Raw genomic sequence first — 18483 nt, 5'->3', positions numbered from 1 at the left:
ATTGTGTGTTTCAAACTTTTTTTTATATTCATGATATCTACTAGACCTTTGTTCGGACATATTTCTGTAACTTACAGGTCTAAAATGTAAAAAAAAAAAATTTCATGAAAAACAGTGTAACGCTTTTGGTACAGAAATCCAGACCTCAGTGTAACGCTCAGGAGGTTAATAAATCTCCCCAAAATTGGAAAAGATAGACTATCATGGGAGAACATGGATGATCTAGAAAGCCTGGAATGGATTTATTAAAATTATTTGCTATTATTTGGCAAATGTTTTAAACCCTGGACTAGATCCATTCCATGTTTGCTGGATAACCCAGAGTCACCCATGATAATCTATTCCAGTCTTGGAGAGCTTAGTCAAATCTGGCCCACTGCCTCCCAATTCCTTCCTTGTGTTGTAACCGTCAAACAGACTTCATCTGAAAACTATCAGCGGCCACGCTGACACCGCCCTGCCAGTCCACAGGAAATGGGTGAGAATTACAGGATCGGAGCCTAATATATTCATAGGAATGGCAAGCTTTAATAATACAACATATACTTATTAACAATAACACTGTACAGCAACTCTCCAAACAGGATTTTACAAAAGATATATCCTTTTATGATAAGTAATTTGCTACATAAAAAAACATGATTTACATATTGGGTCAGAAAATACCTCTTCAGAAAATATTAAAATTAAACCTTGTACTGTACTTTCATTAAACCAGTGGCTGTATATAGAATATTTTAATAATATAACACACAAGTATTAGCACGAAAATATAAACTAGTGTTGGGAAAAGATATTTTTGCTAACAAATAGCAATATTTATATCACTTTGGTATTTACTAATGGTGGGTAATTATTGTGGCGTGTCTTGAGATCATAGAGAGGGGAAAATGCCTTATGATATGACCCTCCACAATGTAATTTAACACCCTATTAATGGTTCATCAGTATTGCACTGAGTCACCAAATCCCTCAGTTTTTTACTGATTTGTGATCTGATTTCACTGCCACCACAAGCCCATCACGCAGACACTTAATTAAAAAAAAAACCTACTATATCTGAGAAATCCTGGGATTTCACACTAATTCCAGAATACTCTACAAGGATTACTGTTTGAAAGCTGAAGTCTATGCAAATACTGAGGAATGTTTATATGAAAAACATGCATCATAGTAACTGTGACAGCATGACCAAGGCTAAAAGAAAAATCTTTTGTCAGCTGTACAAAAAGATGTTGTCTAACATTTAGTAATCATCTAGTGAATTGTTTTAACAGCTATCCTGATATTCAAATATATACAGAGTATCTGACACTGAATTACAGATGCATAAAAGGTGGGTTAGTTTGTTATGACACTGAAATGGTGAAAAATAAAGTGTAGGTATATCAAAATAACACCCACAGGTCCACATTCCAGTCAGGGCTGAAAATAATTCTAATTCGGAAAAACCTTTTTCGTATTGGATAGAGTAGGGAAGGGCTAAAACCTACATCAGTTTTTCTTTGACCCGCTGTGGGAAATTGCTTTTATCCATTAATATCCTAGTGATATATGCTAATGCAACAGGAATTGAAGACAGCAATAAAAACTTGAGATAATGTTATAATTCTTCTCCACTTTCCCCACTGCAAAAACCTGGCACTGGCAATATTGTGTTCCGTGAGCTGTCAGGATTTGAAATAATTATGTAAGGCTAATAAAGAACAAAGAACACCTAGGGTCTCAGTCAATTTCAAACCCTAAACTGGCTGATTGAATGAAGCAGGAGTGAGGGGGTACATCCAGACCTGTTTAACATACAGATAACATCATCCAAACACTACTTACTGGCTATGAGTCGCCTCCCATCGGACAGGATCATCTCTCCACTTTCTACTAAGGTTTTCAGAATACAAGTGACATTTGTGGGAGCTTTGTCAGCCTCATCTATAACCAAGATATGGCCTTTTTTAACAGCCTTAACCTACATATAAAGCAAAGCAATGAAGGAAAAAACGAGCAGGAAAATAGGTTTTTAATTACCCTTAATTATCCCCACAACTAGCCAAGTCTACCCTCTGAACTATTTAATAAACTTACAAATAAATGTATTTGTCACTACACTATGCAGGTAGATACAAAAAAAAAACATTTATTGGAGAAGCCATGGTTAAGTAACCTGGTCAGTTTAAACTGAGCTTATGATTAAAAGATCCAGGGATCATTTCATCAAGCAGCAAACTCTGGAGCAGCACAACAAATTTTAAGAGGAATACAAGGACAAACATGTAATGTACAAAAGACTGCTCTTTTAATCAACAAATTTAAAGTGTACCATTTATCAATTCACAGTTTACACAGTTGACAAACTGCAAGTGACACGCCATCACCTAAGTGTATCTAACATATTAAGAATTATCACTGAACATTTGTGAGGGATGAAACCTAGATTTCCAGCTCAGTCTTCCTAAGTATTGTAGCCAGGCAACTAGCATTTACAGAAAAAGTTCAGCAATGGAAGTCTCTAATTTTCTAAGATTTTTTTAGAATTAGGTAATTAAATAGAATTATGTTATTTGAATGCACTCCCATCCCTCTAATTGGAGATATTTATAACTAATACTTACTATAAACTTCTAAATAGTGATTATTATACATACCAGAGGTGAGTCTTCATACACTATTATACCATCTTTCACAGATGGCTGTAATGTCAGGCTCTGCACAGTTGTATCCCTGCAGACAGAATTACAAATTCATTAATAAACGAGAAAAAGCTAATGAATTGAAACTATGTTATTTGCATACGAAATATAACTAGTTGTGGAGCAGCGGTCCCTAACCTTTTGGACCACTAAACCCTGACCGTGCAATGCTTCGGGAGCCGTGTGTCACACAAAGGGGAAGAAACTTCCCCCAAAGTGACGTCATGATGCCAGAACCAGCCCACTCTCCCATCGCAGGCTCAGACCTGCTTGCTAAACATCCTGGGGGGGACAGTAGCGCAGGGCTGTGGACACAACAAAAGTTCTGTGCCCAGAAGATGGCAGCTCGTTGAGAGGCAATAGGGACAGGTGAGAAACACTGTACTGTACTGTACTGTGGACTGTAGCTTTGAGAACAGGAGATTAGCAAAAACCAAGAACACTATTCAACCCTATTGTAACACTGCATGTTCTCTGTTATTATGAATGTATGTATTTAGTACTAATTAAAATCTTTCTCTCTGTGAAGCACTTTATCTATAAACACAAGGAAAACCACAAATTATTAATGTTCTACCCGTATATTACAATCACAATGTAAAGTAACTGTGCATAAATAATATATAGACACCTTACTATAGACCATATGCCACTTTCCCAATTAACAAGAATTCTTGCAGGTCCTATCTAAAGCATTTTAGTGCTGAACAGCATATTTTGCTGAGATCCATAACACTACAAAATATTAAGTGCTTCATGTTTCCAATCTATTTCTTGGCACAGTGTTCAATAAACAGATGGCAAATGATCGTACACAGCATTTTAGGCTTTAATTCCAAAGAGAATCTTGTCCATCTGTATTTATGTTTGACATTCAATTTAAGAATGTAGGAATACAGACTTGGCCGCCTATGCTTAAAATCTGTTAAAGAAATAACAACATGACCCGCCTGTGTTGACATCCATCAAGGAAAAGGAGAGTTTATTATGTAATCTTTAATAAACAATTTCAGTGTTTTGGAGTCGTGCAGCCTCTGTATAGCTTTAGCATTTCAGTCAGTCCAGACTCAAAATAACTTGCAGCATGCATTTACCCTTAGTGGATCTGCCTTGGCAGCCAAGGTTTTAAGGCACAATGCTCATAGTTTAATACACTACCTGTTATTTTACAGTACTGTACACAGGAAGAAGTGATGGATTTAAACTTCCCTTATTAAACGTACAAGAATTATTTTACAGCACTGAATTCCAATAATGGAACCTTTCCTACTGACAAAATCTGGAAACCAAATTACAATTAGCAGTTATGTTTTCATCATGATGTATTAGGTAAGAAAGCACTAGCAACAAATGGTAAATGGGAGGAAACAGGAAGTATCAGAATGTTTGTTTTGATGTCCTAATGATGCTGACAAGGGTTACAGAAGAACACCTGTCACTGATGAACAAAAAAAACTGCAGCAGCAATGGGGTCAGTACGGCAATGCAACACTTTGCAATGCAAGACTACTTTTAACATATAAACCTTATCACTGGCATGATGGGCAAAGTGTCATAAAAGGTGTTCTTTCTACTGCTGATTGTAGAATATTGACACACTTTAGGTTCCTCCAGAAAGGGCTTACATAATTTTCTTTTCTTTACCTAAGAGTCTAATAACCAAAAACAGCAAACTGTTGAAATGACTGCTGCTACAAGTCTTACACAAACTAAAACAAGAACACCTATTCTCTAGTTAAATAGGTTAAGTGGAAAGCCATGCCTTTTAGAGTTGATTCTGAGATTCTTTCATTAATACAGAAGTGTCTTCATAGTCCTTTTTTTACTCCACATCTATTGGATTCAGTGCATCAAGTTTCTATACAACAAACAGCTGAAAAGCAGATAATTATTGTCCACCTACCCTTGTTTACATTCTCTGCCCCTATCTAACTCTTTATTCTACTTTCATTAGTTTCAACATTTCTGTATTTTTTCTCTTTTCCCCCGCTTACCCTCATACACTCTTTTACGTCTCTCACCTATATAGCCCTAACCGAAGGTGATGAAAAACCTCATTTTATACAAATCTCCATTCTCTATATTATATGTCTATAAGGACCTTGTGACATCCTGATACTCAATACTCAAGAACAGAAAATATATATTTGAAACTAAAATAAGACAGTGGTCCTGATTTATTAAAGCTCTCCAAGACTGAGGAAGATACACTATCATACAAGAAAGATCAGATGATCCAGCAAACCTGAAATGGACTTCCTAAAAATCATTGCTAGTTTGCAAATTTTTTTAATCTTGGACCAGATCAATTCCAGGTTTGCTGGATCATCCATTTACACCCATGACAGTCTATCTACCATCTTGGGGAGCTTTAATAAATCAGGCCCAATGTCCTATTTTAGTTTTAAATGAATGTGTATAAATGTCAATAGTAATATTGACAACTCATAGTAATAACCAAGCTATTAAGGAGACAGTGATCAGTTAAGACAGAACTTCTGACATAATATACAATAATGATAACTGGGAATAACCAAGACAAAATAATAAAACATTTCCCACTAATATGTATACACTGAAAATAAAGCATAGTAAAACATTTCTCTAATATTTTAGCTACATCCAACTACTTGTTAGTTCCAGTAAGTGGTTTTGTCAGTACAAATAATGTTTTCCCATCCAATCGACCAAATATAAATGCATGAAACCAAGAATAGCTGCTTGTTAAAAGAAAGGTAAATAGTGTATGTTCAGACCTACTGCTGTAGTTTTCTTATGTGTGACTTTTGTTGACTGTGTATATTATAGTGTTTTGATTTTTGCATCTTTTACTAATTTAAACATTTATATAAAATATACAAAAATAGTAACCTTTTTATTATTAGGTAAATTAAAAATGTGTTTTCCTTTCATTGGGTTTGATATATTAAAGCTCTCCAAGACTGCAGAATATACTCTTTCATCAGTGAGCCTGGGTGATCCAGCAAAAATGGGATTTCCTTAAAGTCATTTGCTATTTGTTAGTAATGTTTTTCAATCCCGGGCCAGATATATTTCAGGTTTGCTGGACCACCCAGGTTCACTAATAAAAGTGTATCTTCTCTGGTCTTGAAGAGCGGCATGTCCACAATATTTTACAGAACGGGCGCTTGCGCTCCCTGTCATCCCTTGATCTCTGGATTTGTAGAAAGCCATCATCATTTGTTTCTTCCAATCTCAACTCACCCACAATACTTAGAAATCGTACCCCCTTCGAGAACCTTTAAGTTCGCAAGACAAACACACTATATCTCAGCTTTACAGTATCCTGGTTCAGGAAACGGATAATACAATGCTTACCTATACACGATACTGGGAAGCTGACACTGGGACTCCAATCTCTGTATCAGAATGGGAAAAAGCATTTACCCTAACGCGTAAATTAGCACTCCCGTGTAAAGCACAGGAGACCAATGACAAAATTCTATCCAGATGGTACCCCTGCCCTACAAATATATGAATATGTATGTATATCCTGGGTCACCTCTGATGTGCTGTCAATTCAAAGGGGCACGATGGTACATATCTGGTGGGAATGTCCAGAAGTGAATCATCTCTCGGAAACGATAATACAACTATAAAATCACAGGGTCAGATGTTCCTAATAAACCCAAAGTGACCCAGTTGTCAATGATACCAGGGTCACTTAAATCTGCTAAAAAAATGTCCTTTGTCACTTTCTTACAGCAGCTCGATCAGTCATCCCCCAGAGTGTGCAAACAGCCAAAGGCCCCTTCCATGAAGAACTGGTTAATAGAGCTGGAAATGATCTAGCACGTGGATCGGCTTGTGGCGGAAGATGAGGATCAAATGGAAAAATAGAAAATGATATGGTCAGTATAGGACTGGTTTAAAGAAACACCCCAGTGCCAGACATTATGGCCATAGTTGGAGAAAACCATATTTGGCGTTCGGGGGGTCTTGCTTGTTTATTTCTACCCCCCTTTCATATTCATATAGTTACACCAACATATTCCCACCCCCCATTCCTGGCCTAGTTTCCTCCTCCAGAATGCTGAGGCTAAAAGCGTTCTCCCCCTATTTTGTTTTTCCCCTATGTGTTTTTCCTATAAATTCTGATAATGATCCCCAATGCAATATTGGAAATCTATGTCACTGCATTTATAGACGCACAAACTGAGCCATAATATCATAAGCTATATTAAGCTATTGTGACCTTGAAATTTACATATGAAAAATAGCAACTGTAAGTAGTACTTTAATCTAGAAAATGTAATTGTTCAGAGATAACATTTGTACTATATCGGCTGTATAATTTTGGTTGCAAGCAAATCAAGTTTAGAATGCAATTTAGGTTGTGTTTCATTTGATATTGAATCTTCTCCCCCCCCCACCTATTCCTTTCTGCTTTACGTCTCTATTGTTAACTGTTTTATATGTTGAACAATGTATATATTTTTTGTTTATTACTTGTATGCTATAAAAATGTAAAACCTTAATAAAAAAAGATTGAAAAAATGTTTTTTAAAAAATTGTAAACTGTTATATGTTTTTATATTTCTGTCTAATATTAAAGAAGTTCCTCTATAAAGATAAATTGAAAATGTGAAATTGAGTTTTCCTAAAATCCCTTTATTGTATACAGTTGACCTGTAGAGTATAGTATTTTTATCCTTTTTATAGTATTTTTATGTATGAAAATACTATATTCACAATGTACATTATAAAAATCATCTTGTTCAAGGTTTTGTTTTTTGAACCAACAAACATCTCTCATTAAATACTGTTGGTGGCACTAGAGAGCATAACAGGTAGACTTCTATGTAAATGAGGATACTGCTTTAAACTGACATTTTAATTAAGAGTAGTAGAGGTACAATAAATCCATTAACGCTCAAAGGTTTTTTTTTTTTAAGATGTAGCAAGTTACTGGATTTTGTAATGAGGCTTGTCTGTAAGAAGAAAATAGATTACAAGGAGATAAAAAGCTAATTATCTCTTCATTTGATTTTCAAAGATCTGGAAATAGCAGTTAAAAGCTAATATCACCAGCTGAAAAGGCAATGTGGTAATGGGTTATGCTCAGAAAAACAGAAACAACTGAAGTATAGCCATTAGTTATTTTATGTGACAGGTGTACTTGCCACCTACACAAGAAAGAATATACAGAAAGATAGATAGATATTTATAAGGCACAATCTTATAATTTGCTACAGTGGCTTTCTTTTCCTACTATAAAACATTATGGCATGATACATTTTAGGCAAATTCAGTAATGGATGGGTTCAAAGTGTACCATCTTTAACATGTTCATAATGATTTTAAGGAAACTTTTGTAATATTACAAAAACAGTCGCATTACATTGTATTGATATAAAATGCATACAAAAATGCATATACAAAAGATTGAAAAACATCACAATGGACTTCAAGGTACACAGGGGACCATAAGAGCTGCTAATAAACCAAATTTAAGCCCCATAAACATAACAAGTTGCCAGATACGGGTCACAAGCATAGAATCCTAATAACACATTAGGTGGGGCTATTTCAAGAACAAGGTCCCCAAATTAAGTTTGCATGTTGAAGACCCCCCGAGGACCACTCTCATTGCAATGAACATTAGAGTACTGCCATTTGTCTGTGTGCTGTGGTGCCCCTTAAAGTTCACAAAACTTCAAGGCTGCGTTCAGGTTGGCTGTGTAGTTACCCCTTTCTCATGCCACGGAACTCTGGCTTGGGGGAGATGCTCAGTACCACGCACTGCCGCCTGGAATGAAATCTGCAGCAGCTGATGGACTGTCTGTTACACATAGCTGGACACTTACATTATGTGAACTCCAGTTTCTCTGGAACAGAAGGATTTGACAACTGGAAAATGTGGGAGCCAGTAGGAAATGCCTTTTGTCCCAACCCCCCTCCCTATTGAAATGTTATACCCATCTTATCATGCTACCCTGTCCCAGATTCCCTTAAGCTGCGTACACACGTCCAATTTTTATTGTTGGAAATGAACGAAGAACGAACGACGAACGACCGATTGGCCAAAAATGGTTTGTAAAATGTAAATGATCATGCATGTTCTGAGCATGCGCGATGAACGAACATTTGATCGATACAGGCTGTATTGTGTATGTGAGTGTATGTGTGTGTATATATATATATATTCATATATACTGTGTGTATATATACGTGTGTACAATATCTTTGAAAGATCGTGTCCTTATCTGTATGTACAGGATCGGTGCTATACGATCGTTCGCAGATATCGTGCAGGATCGTTCGTCGTTGGTTTACAAACGATAATAATTGGAAGAGTGTACGTAGCTTTACTCTCTATAAACCCCAATTTCTCTAAGAAAAGGTAAATGTAACTGCACGTGCAGGACTCTAACACCCCCTAACATTTCATCACTACAGTGCCATCACAAGATGTGAAAAACTATACCTGTCATACCGTGCTACCCTGTTTCACATATCTGGCCACTTATCTTCTGTGAACCCCAATGTCTCTAAAAGTAGAGGAAGGGAAATGTAGAATAAGTGGGCTCTTGTGGCCTGGCCTGGCCCGCCCCGCCTACAAAATGTTATCACTCCTACCATACCATGGTGTCTTGCCACATATAAATGTCCACTTATGTTCTTTTAACCTCAATAAATATATGTTCTTTTTACCTCATGAATAAGTGGGATACTTCTGTGACTAACTCCCCCTAAATTTTATTGCTGCAGAGACATTACAAGATAGGAAAAGCTATACCTGTCATACCCGCAGGACTTGGACTCGAGTCCAACTTAAGTTGCCTAATGAACGACTTGCAACTCGACTTGGGGGTTTTGCCCAGCGACCTGCAACTCGACTCGCAACTTGCTTTTTCTGCTGAAAGCTGAAGTGGGAAGGGAGGGCTCTTGGCTAGTTGGTAATGATGTTTCATGGGTGTGAGTAGGAATATCTTTTCAGTCATTGGATCTTCTATTTCCTGTCTACTGGGTGCTGTACCACTGTAATATCATTTTATTGTGACAATTGTTTTATGGGCAATTAGTTTTATGGTTATTGGTCTTGTTCTATGTTTATTTAGGTGCAAAAATGTTAATGCACTTTATTGTTATTTTTATAGAAGTTTTTACTATGTCAAAGCTGTACTGATTGCTACTGTTTTTTTTTTTTTTTGCCTGTTTCAACTATGCTTATTTCGACTTTGTAATGTTTTATATTTAAAAATTAAAAATTGAGTAAAAATTATTGAAAACAAAATAAGGGAACTCTGACTCCAGGTTAGCATTCGGATTGACAATTAACTTTTCTCAATTTGTGCTTTAGGAAATACAGATGTGTTTACACTTTATGAACAATTTAAACTAGTTAAGAGAATGTGCTCCATTGCAAGAAACTTTTATCCAGAAAATAGCCAAGGGTTTAGAAATAAGTGCTGCTGGTGGGATTCAGGCTGATTGCCCAAGTTTCCCACATTTGTTTCAGTTATAATAAAATCAAACTTGTTGTTTAAGCTAAACAAAGCAATGTATCTAGAAGGCAGCCGCTGACCACTGTTAACAGTAACATGCTCACAGGTCAGGTATGTTGTCTGGGTTTACACCCTGACAGTTGCCGTAGTTACAAACTTGTAACTAGATAAATATTAGACTCGTAAGCCATTGTCCTGCCACATAAAAGACCACCAACCATTGAGGGGGGCTAATATGAAACCGATCTGAACTGTACTTGAATGGAGACAAATTTGAGCAACACTACTATAAATTGTAAATATTAACCTGGAAGCGGTAATGGCATTATTTACTTTACCAAAGATAATATAACGCAGAGACACCGGCGCAAAGGCGCACATGTAAACATAAGTGCCAGTGCATTCTCAATATATATTGTAATGGCATTTATTATTGTAATTATGAATTAAGGAGAATGCTCCTTAACAGCTTCTGCCTTTGATGCAGACAGTATGAAAATTTATAGGGTAAGGAGTAAGGAGACTGGTGATATCAATCCTGCTGGCCATGCTTGAGCCCTGCACAAAGTTGCCAAACATTCTTTTTTTCATGTAACGTTTCAGAAGAACTCGAAGGGAGAACACAAATAACAAAAGTATAGTTGTACGGCCAATGATGAATAAGAGCAATAGCATACAAATGCTCAGTATCTATCAGTATACAAGAAAAAAAAGTTACATTTACCTGTCTAATGGTATCAATTCCTTACATAAATAGAAAATTAAATAAAAAGAAAGTTGGCACACACTTCCAAAAACAATTAGATTTTCCAGGTAATAATAAATATACTAGGCTGATAGAAAAGAAAAAAGCAGAGAAAAAGAGAGATAAAGAGGAAAAAGAGAAAAAAAAAGAGTTTGGTTGTTGACTTCTGAGTTACTCCAGATTATAATATATTCTAGTGTTTCTAAACCACGGTTCCTTCGGAAGTTCTTTGAGCAATGAGTTATTTCTGACTCCCAGGTCAGGTGAGCTGTGGATATGGTAAAAATAGATGGAGTTCCCTGAGATCTGAAAGTTAAAGACAAGGGTCCCTCAATGCTAAAAAGGTCAAGAAAAACACTGATATATTCAGTCGTTTGGAGTAATATCTGGTGAGGGAACGTGTGAATAAGCCACATAGGACATACATATCAACTAATAAAACCAAAGCAGAGGTGAGATCTTCCATTTAACCAATTTTGGAAAACCACTGGCAAACTGTGGGAGACTCCAGTCAACAGCAAGCAGAGGGAAGAAATGCACCCCTTGGCAGCATTGAGTCGGACAAGAAGAGATTCTTGGTAGACTTTCCTAGGAATATCATTCAGAAAGAAGAATCCTGGCTTAAAAGGAATCAGAAAATTGGTAAAGTTTCACAGTAACTGGTGGACACGCTCCTAGAAAGGGCTTGTGCTTTGGCCAATCCGAAACTATATAGAGAAGCAAGCCGGAGGCAACATCGCACAGGAGAGAGAGAACTTGATACTATTGGTAGTTTGTGTCCCAGTTCCTAATAAGAAACACTAGGAGAAGCAATAAAAGTTTGGACATCTGATCTTGGGAGAAAGTCACACTAACGTATCCTTCCTTTTTGGCAATAAAGAGAAGATAACATGTCTGGGTCAGGTAAAGGTAAGGTCCAAACATAGCTTTTATAAAATGTAGTTAGTGAATAATGAAAATGGTCTGGCCAAGGGAGGGTATAGAGAAAATGGTGTAGCTGGAGATTTCTCCAAAAACTGAAAGATGCATACATACGTAGTATCACGACTTCTAAAAGACAGAGAGGGCCAAGCTGTCAGATGGGAAGAAGAAGTGGACAAGGCTAGCTCTTTGTAGCCTCAAAGACTGAAAACTTGAAACAGAGATATCCAAAGGAACATCCCAATTTCTAATTGTTTATAGACACAAAGTCAAATAAATACATATATATATATATATATATATATATATATATATTTTTTTTTTTTTTTTCCTTAATAGACAGGTGGCTGTATCATCATTAAGAATTCTCTCAACTAAATGTGCTAAAAAAATTCTCTTCGTATAGTGTAAAAAATATGCAATTAAAAAATGCAATTAAAAAATAAACAAGATTTTAGTTTCCACATGATTGCAAAACTTTAACTCAGAGCTTCACATCATTCACTAGCTTTCTTTACAATATAAGAGGGGATTGCTATCAGCTGCTTGTGAAAGTCTAAGGCATTCTCAATTTCAGAGGATTACCAAAGGCTTAAGGAAAATTCCTTTAATTTATCTCAGTCTTCAAAACAACTTTAGTAGATACAGCTCCCACTGCAATGTGCTCTTTGTAGTATACTTTAATTCAAACACATTTTGCATGCTCACTATAGACAGACTAATTTGTATATGATTACAACGCCGATACATAGATTGTTCACAACCAATAGTACAGATTAACATAAACTAACATCACAATTGCTCTGTGATCAGTTGCCAAACCCTTCTATATCTTACCGTGAAATCATATTATCAAAATCTGATTGAAAAGAACTGTAGTATCTGGATGATGACAGGCAAAAAAGGAAAAGTCTGGCAATTTGTGGTCAACAAAAGTATTTTAATGACTTTGTAATGAGCAATTGGGCAATTCAGTGAAGTCAGCATAGTGTTGCACAAAATAAAAAAACCTTGGTAACAACTGTACTCACCGGTGTAACTGTAAATATTCCCTGGGTCGATTTAATAAATGAAGAAACCTATCAACTATCTTGTTTTTTCCAACTCCCTGTTAAAGAAAGAGAGACATTACTTTTTATTCATGACCTAAGACACATTTGCAAAATATGTGCATTCCGATGTAATAAATGTTAATGTTAATAATGTTAATAAAGCCCAGCCTGCAAAACAACACAGATAAGGTATATGCGAACCCAGAAAATGAGCATCTTTTATTTGATTCTTTATTTTTTAAAATTGATGGTGTTTTATATCTATTCAAGACGTAATAAGTAAGAAAAAAAAAACTTTAAACTTCTTGGAATTCCAAAGCAGTCCGATTTGCAGTCCTTTTTTAAGACAGGTATAACAGCCCTGCCTGATTCTCTTCGTTAGCTAGAGCAGCAGAACCAACCAGTGGTCCGCGGAAAATTTTGGTGGTCCGCGGAGCGTGGTTAGGAGAAGGACCCCGTTACGAGGGGGCGCACCGGCCAGAGCCGCGGACCATGTTTCTCATATGGATCTCATATGTGTCTCTGGACACAACCCAGCCACTCTCCCATTAAGGGCAGGTTCTGGCATCATGACGTCACTCTGATGGAATTTTCTTCCCCTTTGAGTGACACACGGCTTCCCGAGCATGCACGGTCAGGAATTCGTGAAATTAGTGGTCCGTGAAGTCCAAAAGGTTGGCAACCACTGAGCTAGAGAGTGTCATCCTGTATAAATATTGTGAGATCCCCCGTAGCAACAGGGATTTTTCAAACAGGAAACAGGGCCAGCAGGTTAAAAGTGCATCAAGGTTTTATTCACTAATAGCATTTTTACAAAAAAACAAGCAAAATAAGCAAACAGCAAAATAAAGCCTGGCCATTTGGCCTCTAACTGTTAGATCCCTTTACTAACAATCCTGTCCAAGCTAGTGCTGCGCAGGACTCTAAGGCCCTAACCATACAGCTTTTCCAAATATAGTCTGTCTCTTTACTCATAGTTCACCTTGGCCCTCCTCCCAGCTCACAAGTCAAGAACAGAGACACAGGAATAGGAAGGCTGGGAGTTTATACCCACAGCCTAATTTCCAGGATGGGTTTCAGCTGGGACAATTACACTTGATCATCCCCAGGCGAAGAGGCTCATTGTCATTCAGCCAGGTACTTCAGCAACCCCTTCAGGTCAAAAGGAAAACTGTCCAATTACACAGAAAAATACTCTGCATATAACCTGTCTCTGGGGCAAATGTACCTATCATCCTGGATAAAACCCTGGGTTTTCGTTGACCAGCTGTTACACTATGAAGATGAGGAAGGGGGAAGTCTAAACACATTTTTTCCCCTAGGGTGACAACACTGCTTTTCTACAGACAGGTAAATGAGCATTGTCACCTTAGAACAAAAAGAATTATCAGGTGAAAATAGAGAAAAAAACATTGAGTAATGTTTATTATAGGACAAACTTTCAAATAGTTCAATGCAACATGACAACAACCTGAAGGTGCTCTGCATATTACCGGCAGAATTGTCATTTCCTGCTTTTTGCAATCTGCACACTAATTTTCTCAGAAGTTGCACTAAGATACAAATTACATTTTAGGCATGAATGCAATAAGAAGGGGAAAATATAGAATAGGAAAGAAATGAATATGAATTTTAACCAGACTGTCACATTCAGAAATTAGTTGGCAAAGGATAATAAAGGACAGGGTGAAGCAAAAAGCTATTTTTTCAAAACAATAAGGGTAGGAAACTTGTGCTTTTTAAAAATCCTTGTGATCTACACAGATCACCCAAAGGTGATGGTTTTCTTCTTAACAAAAATAAAATTACACTTCATAGTATAGATGACAAAATGCAGTCTATCTTGCTCTATCTCTATCTGTGAGAATAAATAGGTCATACAATTGGTAGTGGGATGTATTTTCCATGATTTATCATATAATTTTTAATCATTTTATACTAGGTCGGCTTCTAACTTTTTTTTCTGGGATAATGTTAAGAGTTGCCTTAAAAGACATATATGCTAATGATGGAATGAACAAGTTCTACAAATCAAGCACCAATTAACCTTGGATCTTATGTGTCTTTTCTGTTGATTACATTGTTAGATTATCTGTGTTTGGGGTGTGTAACACTGTCAAAATATATTATATTCACTGTAGAAGGATCTTTGACATTACCATTATATATATTTCTTTTATTTTACAATTTATTTAGTGAAATACTTCATCACATTGCTTCCATTTTATTAATCTGCAATGGTTGCTGGGAAGAGCAAATTGTACATCACCTCTGGTGAAGCACCCTACAACTCCCAAAAGTCTTTGGTGCTGGGTCTTTGGAGAAGGAAGCAGGGCTGTGGGCTGGTAATAAAACTGACAACTCCTGTCTCTGTTAATGCTTAAAAGCCCGCGGCTCTGCTGTATACAGGAATCAGTAGTGACAAGAACTATCAAATCCACTGCCACCACCCACATCACAATAAGTGGCTTGGTCTGCACAGTAATATTATAAAAGAACATGAAAACTGCAGCTGTGTTGAGGTACATAAACAAAAGGTTAAATGTAACAGATTTGTAATGCCTACGCAACAGATATTCGTAGCCAACCTAACAGATTTGAGATGGCTACCTACTGGGGTATATAAATGCACAGCATCTGAGATAAGGATCTGAAAAAACACAACTCCTTTGTATTTTGCCTTTGTATTTCTGCACATACATCTCCAGAACAGAAGGCATATAAAATATATAAATAGGATTACAAAGATATGCACAACCTGCATACAGCAAATCTTTAAGATGAAAAACTTTATTAAGGACAAGGAGGTCTCAGCTGTTCAGCTACTTACCACAGCACTGCCTCTCTATTACAGCACTAACAATGCAGAACATACCTCACACTGACAGACAACAAATAAGTAATTGATAGGCACCACAGGTGACAAATTGGTAAAAGAGGAGGGCCACAGAGTGCTAGTCAGTGGCAGGGGGATTGATGTTGCTTGCAATCAATAAACCCAAAATGAGCAAGGCTGCATTTTTTAATACTTTTGGTGTTGAAGGCACAGTGAGCAGGGAAATGGGAATTAATGTTTTCAACGAAGGGGAGGACTCTCTACCAGCTGGTAAAGAAAGGACAGGGTTGAGTTCAGCGTTATGCCAATGGCAACAAGATTAGATTAAGAATACAAATATTTGTAAAAAAAAATTTAAAATAACTCATTACATAGATTTGAACATAAAAATGCAGACCAGATAAGCACAACTTTGTTTTAGGGGCAGTTCACTAAAAAAAAAAGAGATTGTAAGTACAAATTGAACATGATGAGTTAAGTTAGCCCCTGGATTTAAATGTGTTTTTAATGTTTGGATGAGTGAAGCCTGCCATAATTATCTACCGTATATACTCGCGTTCAGGTCGATTCAAGCATAAGCCGAGGTACCTATTTTTACCTTGGAAAACAGGAAAATTGGATTGACTCGAGTATAAGCCGAGGGTGGGAAATGCTGCAGCTACTGGCAAGGAACTTTACAGTTCCAGATCAACAACAGCCATAATATAGTAAACAAATACCATAGTAAGAATTTAGGGGTTAGGTAGGTATACTACTTAACGTACCTAACCACTAAATTTAACCTCCCTCCGGTATGATTCTGGCCAGAAAAAGTGTCTAAAAGCGGTACAAAGCAGTACTGCATTCAGCCACTGTAGTAGTGTCAGTGTAGTGCAGGCAGTGCTGTAGGGATAGCTGTAGGGTCAAACAGTAGTAATCTGATGTCATACAATGTATATACTGTATATGCAACTAAAATGTTTCTGCCTAACTTTGTGTGCTACATAGTTTGTCTTGTTGTATATTTTCTAATATACAGTAAATATAAAATGGAACAATAAAAATGGGAAAATAGTCACACTAAGGAAGATAAGGTACCTGGTAAAAAAAATCTCAGACATCACACTAATGGAGTCCCCAGAAAAATTAAATTTACAGGTATTATAAAGCACTACTACAATCCAAAAAACCACCAACTGTTGAGATAAAGTTGATCAATTATCTTTTTAGTCTTAGCAATTGTGTTTTTTAACATCTGTAAGATATAAGAAGAGTTGAGTGGCATGAAAATGCACCGCACATGTGCAAGCATTACATCATCAATGGCTACTGAATAGAAAAGCTGTACCCAGATGAACAAGATCAATATGGCTCAGTTCCGGCTTAAAGCAGCATGAATTGCAATAAAACATACTTACCTGCCTCTTCGCCTCTTTTTTATTTTATTTATTTTGAGTCTCTAGAAAGCGCACTACTGTACAACAATATTTGCTACATAACAAATGTTTTGCTATATTCTGGGTCTACATTTTGTCCAGGGCTTGGAAAGAATCCTAATTATACTTTCATCAAAAAGCTCTTTACATGTAAAAGGAATAGCTTTATCCTGGGAATATACATGCATTTGTTCTCTGATGTCCCCTCCTTCGTATGCACTTTTCTGGCAAAGTAAGAAAATGTCCTTTAAATAGGATTGAATTTTTAAACTAAGCCTGTGAAATCCTTACATTTTTTTTCATGCACTCATTTAATTAATGAGAGTGAGACAGAAGCTCAGTGCTTAGTTGTGTCCTGCTTGAATGCTGCATTATTTTTTAAAATAGTATGCTGTTTAAAAAAAAATTAGAAAAAGAAAAAAAATAGGTTTGCTGTAATAAATAGGCCAGCCCTGAGACTACCATTCCCACTATTATATCTCAGTTTAGAAGCAAATTTGTACCATAAGCATTATTATAAATGCAAAGTGGTGGGACATGTGACTCCCAATGGACTCCAAGAACAGATTTTTTGGTCTTACAAGAAACCTACTTATATTCCCATATGAACATATAAAGTCTTACATCTTCAGAACATACAAAAAAAAGTCTAATCAAGGAATGAGAGAAACAGCCAAATCCAACAAATGTATTGTAAGAAACAGGGGACTACCTGCACCTCTATAGGCAATAAAGGACTTAACGTGTGCACTGAAATCAAGGTGGCACGTTTACAAACTGAGAGAAAAAGCTGATACCCAAAATGCACTCACACTCTAGAAAACAAGGTTAAAAACTAATGGTACTAACAAGCAAAGGTAATTAACGGATAGTGGTCAGTACCATGTAAGACATAATTACACCATGAGCTCCGCTGCTTTAAGGACCAATTTACCACCTTACTTCCTGGTTACTGGCTTAAATGGCATGGCTTTTAAAGCTCAGGTTTTAAGGGCTGAGGAATTTCTGAAGGTGTTATACCTATGATGTTGTATGCTAAAAAAAATTCATTTTCCACAAGGACTATAAATGGACAGGAGCTTGGAGTCGGATTACAGGCTAGCAAGAACTCAAACAGACTTTTTGCAGCTAAATCTTGAATTGGGAAAAAAAACATATCTAATGCGAGTCAAGTATTAAATCTCCAGCCCTAAGAAAAGATATCCATCTTCCTAGTACAAAAACTGAGAAATTCCTGTAGTAGGCATTTCAAGCCTGGCCTACTGTTATTTGGCCAGTACCTAATCCCTTTTAGGTTTAAGTATAACCAGAGGTTTCCTTCAATGGGGAGGTAAAAAAAAGATCTATATATACAAAAA

At 36.6% G+C, this 18483-nt stretch overlaps 1 protein-coding gene across 1 annotated transcript in view; it reads right to left on the bottom strand.

The window, feature by feature from the left end:
• The window catches only part of VWA8 (von Willebrand factor A domain containing 8), a 197537-nt gene that overhangs the window by 97296 nt on the left and 81758 nt on the right, over positions 1 to 18483 (bottom strand). Inside the window, exons 22-24 of the mRNA XM_072410304.1 lie at positions 12854 to 12930; positions 2643 to 2718; positions 1831 to 1966 (exon numbers count right to left, since the gene is read on the bottom strand). Of these exons, the coding sequence (XP_072266405.1) occupies positions 1831 to 1966; positions 2643 to 2718; positions 12854 to 12930 (289 nt within the window). The remainder of the gene's footprint in view (positions 1 to 1830; positions 1967 to 2642; positions 2719 to 12853; positions 12931 to 18483) is intronic.

This window comes from Pyxicephalus adspersus, chromosome 1, assembly GCF_032062135.1.
Source record: "Pyxicephalus adspersus chromosome 1, UCB_Pads_2.0, whole genome shotgun sequence".
Taxonomy (NCBI): domain Eukaryota; kingdom Metazoa; phylum Chordata; class Amphibia; order Anura; family Pyxicephalidae; genus Pyxicephalus; species Pyxicephalus adspersus.
This window is presented reverse-complemented; position numbering and strand designations above follow the sequence as displayed.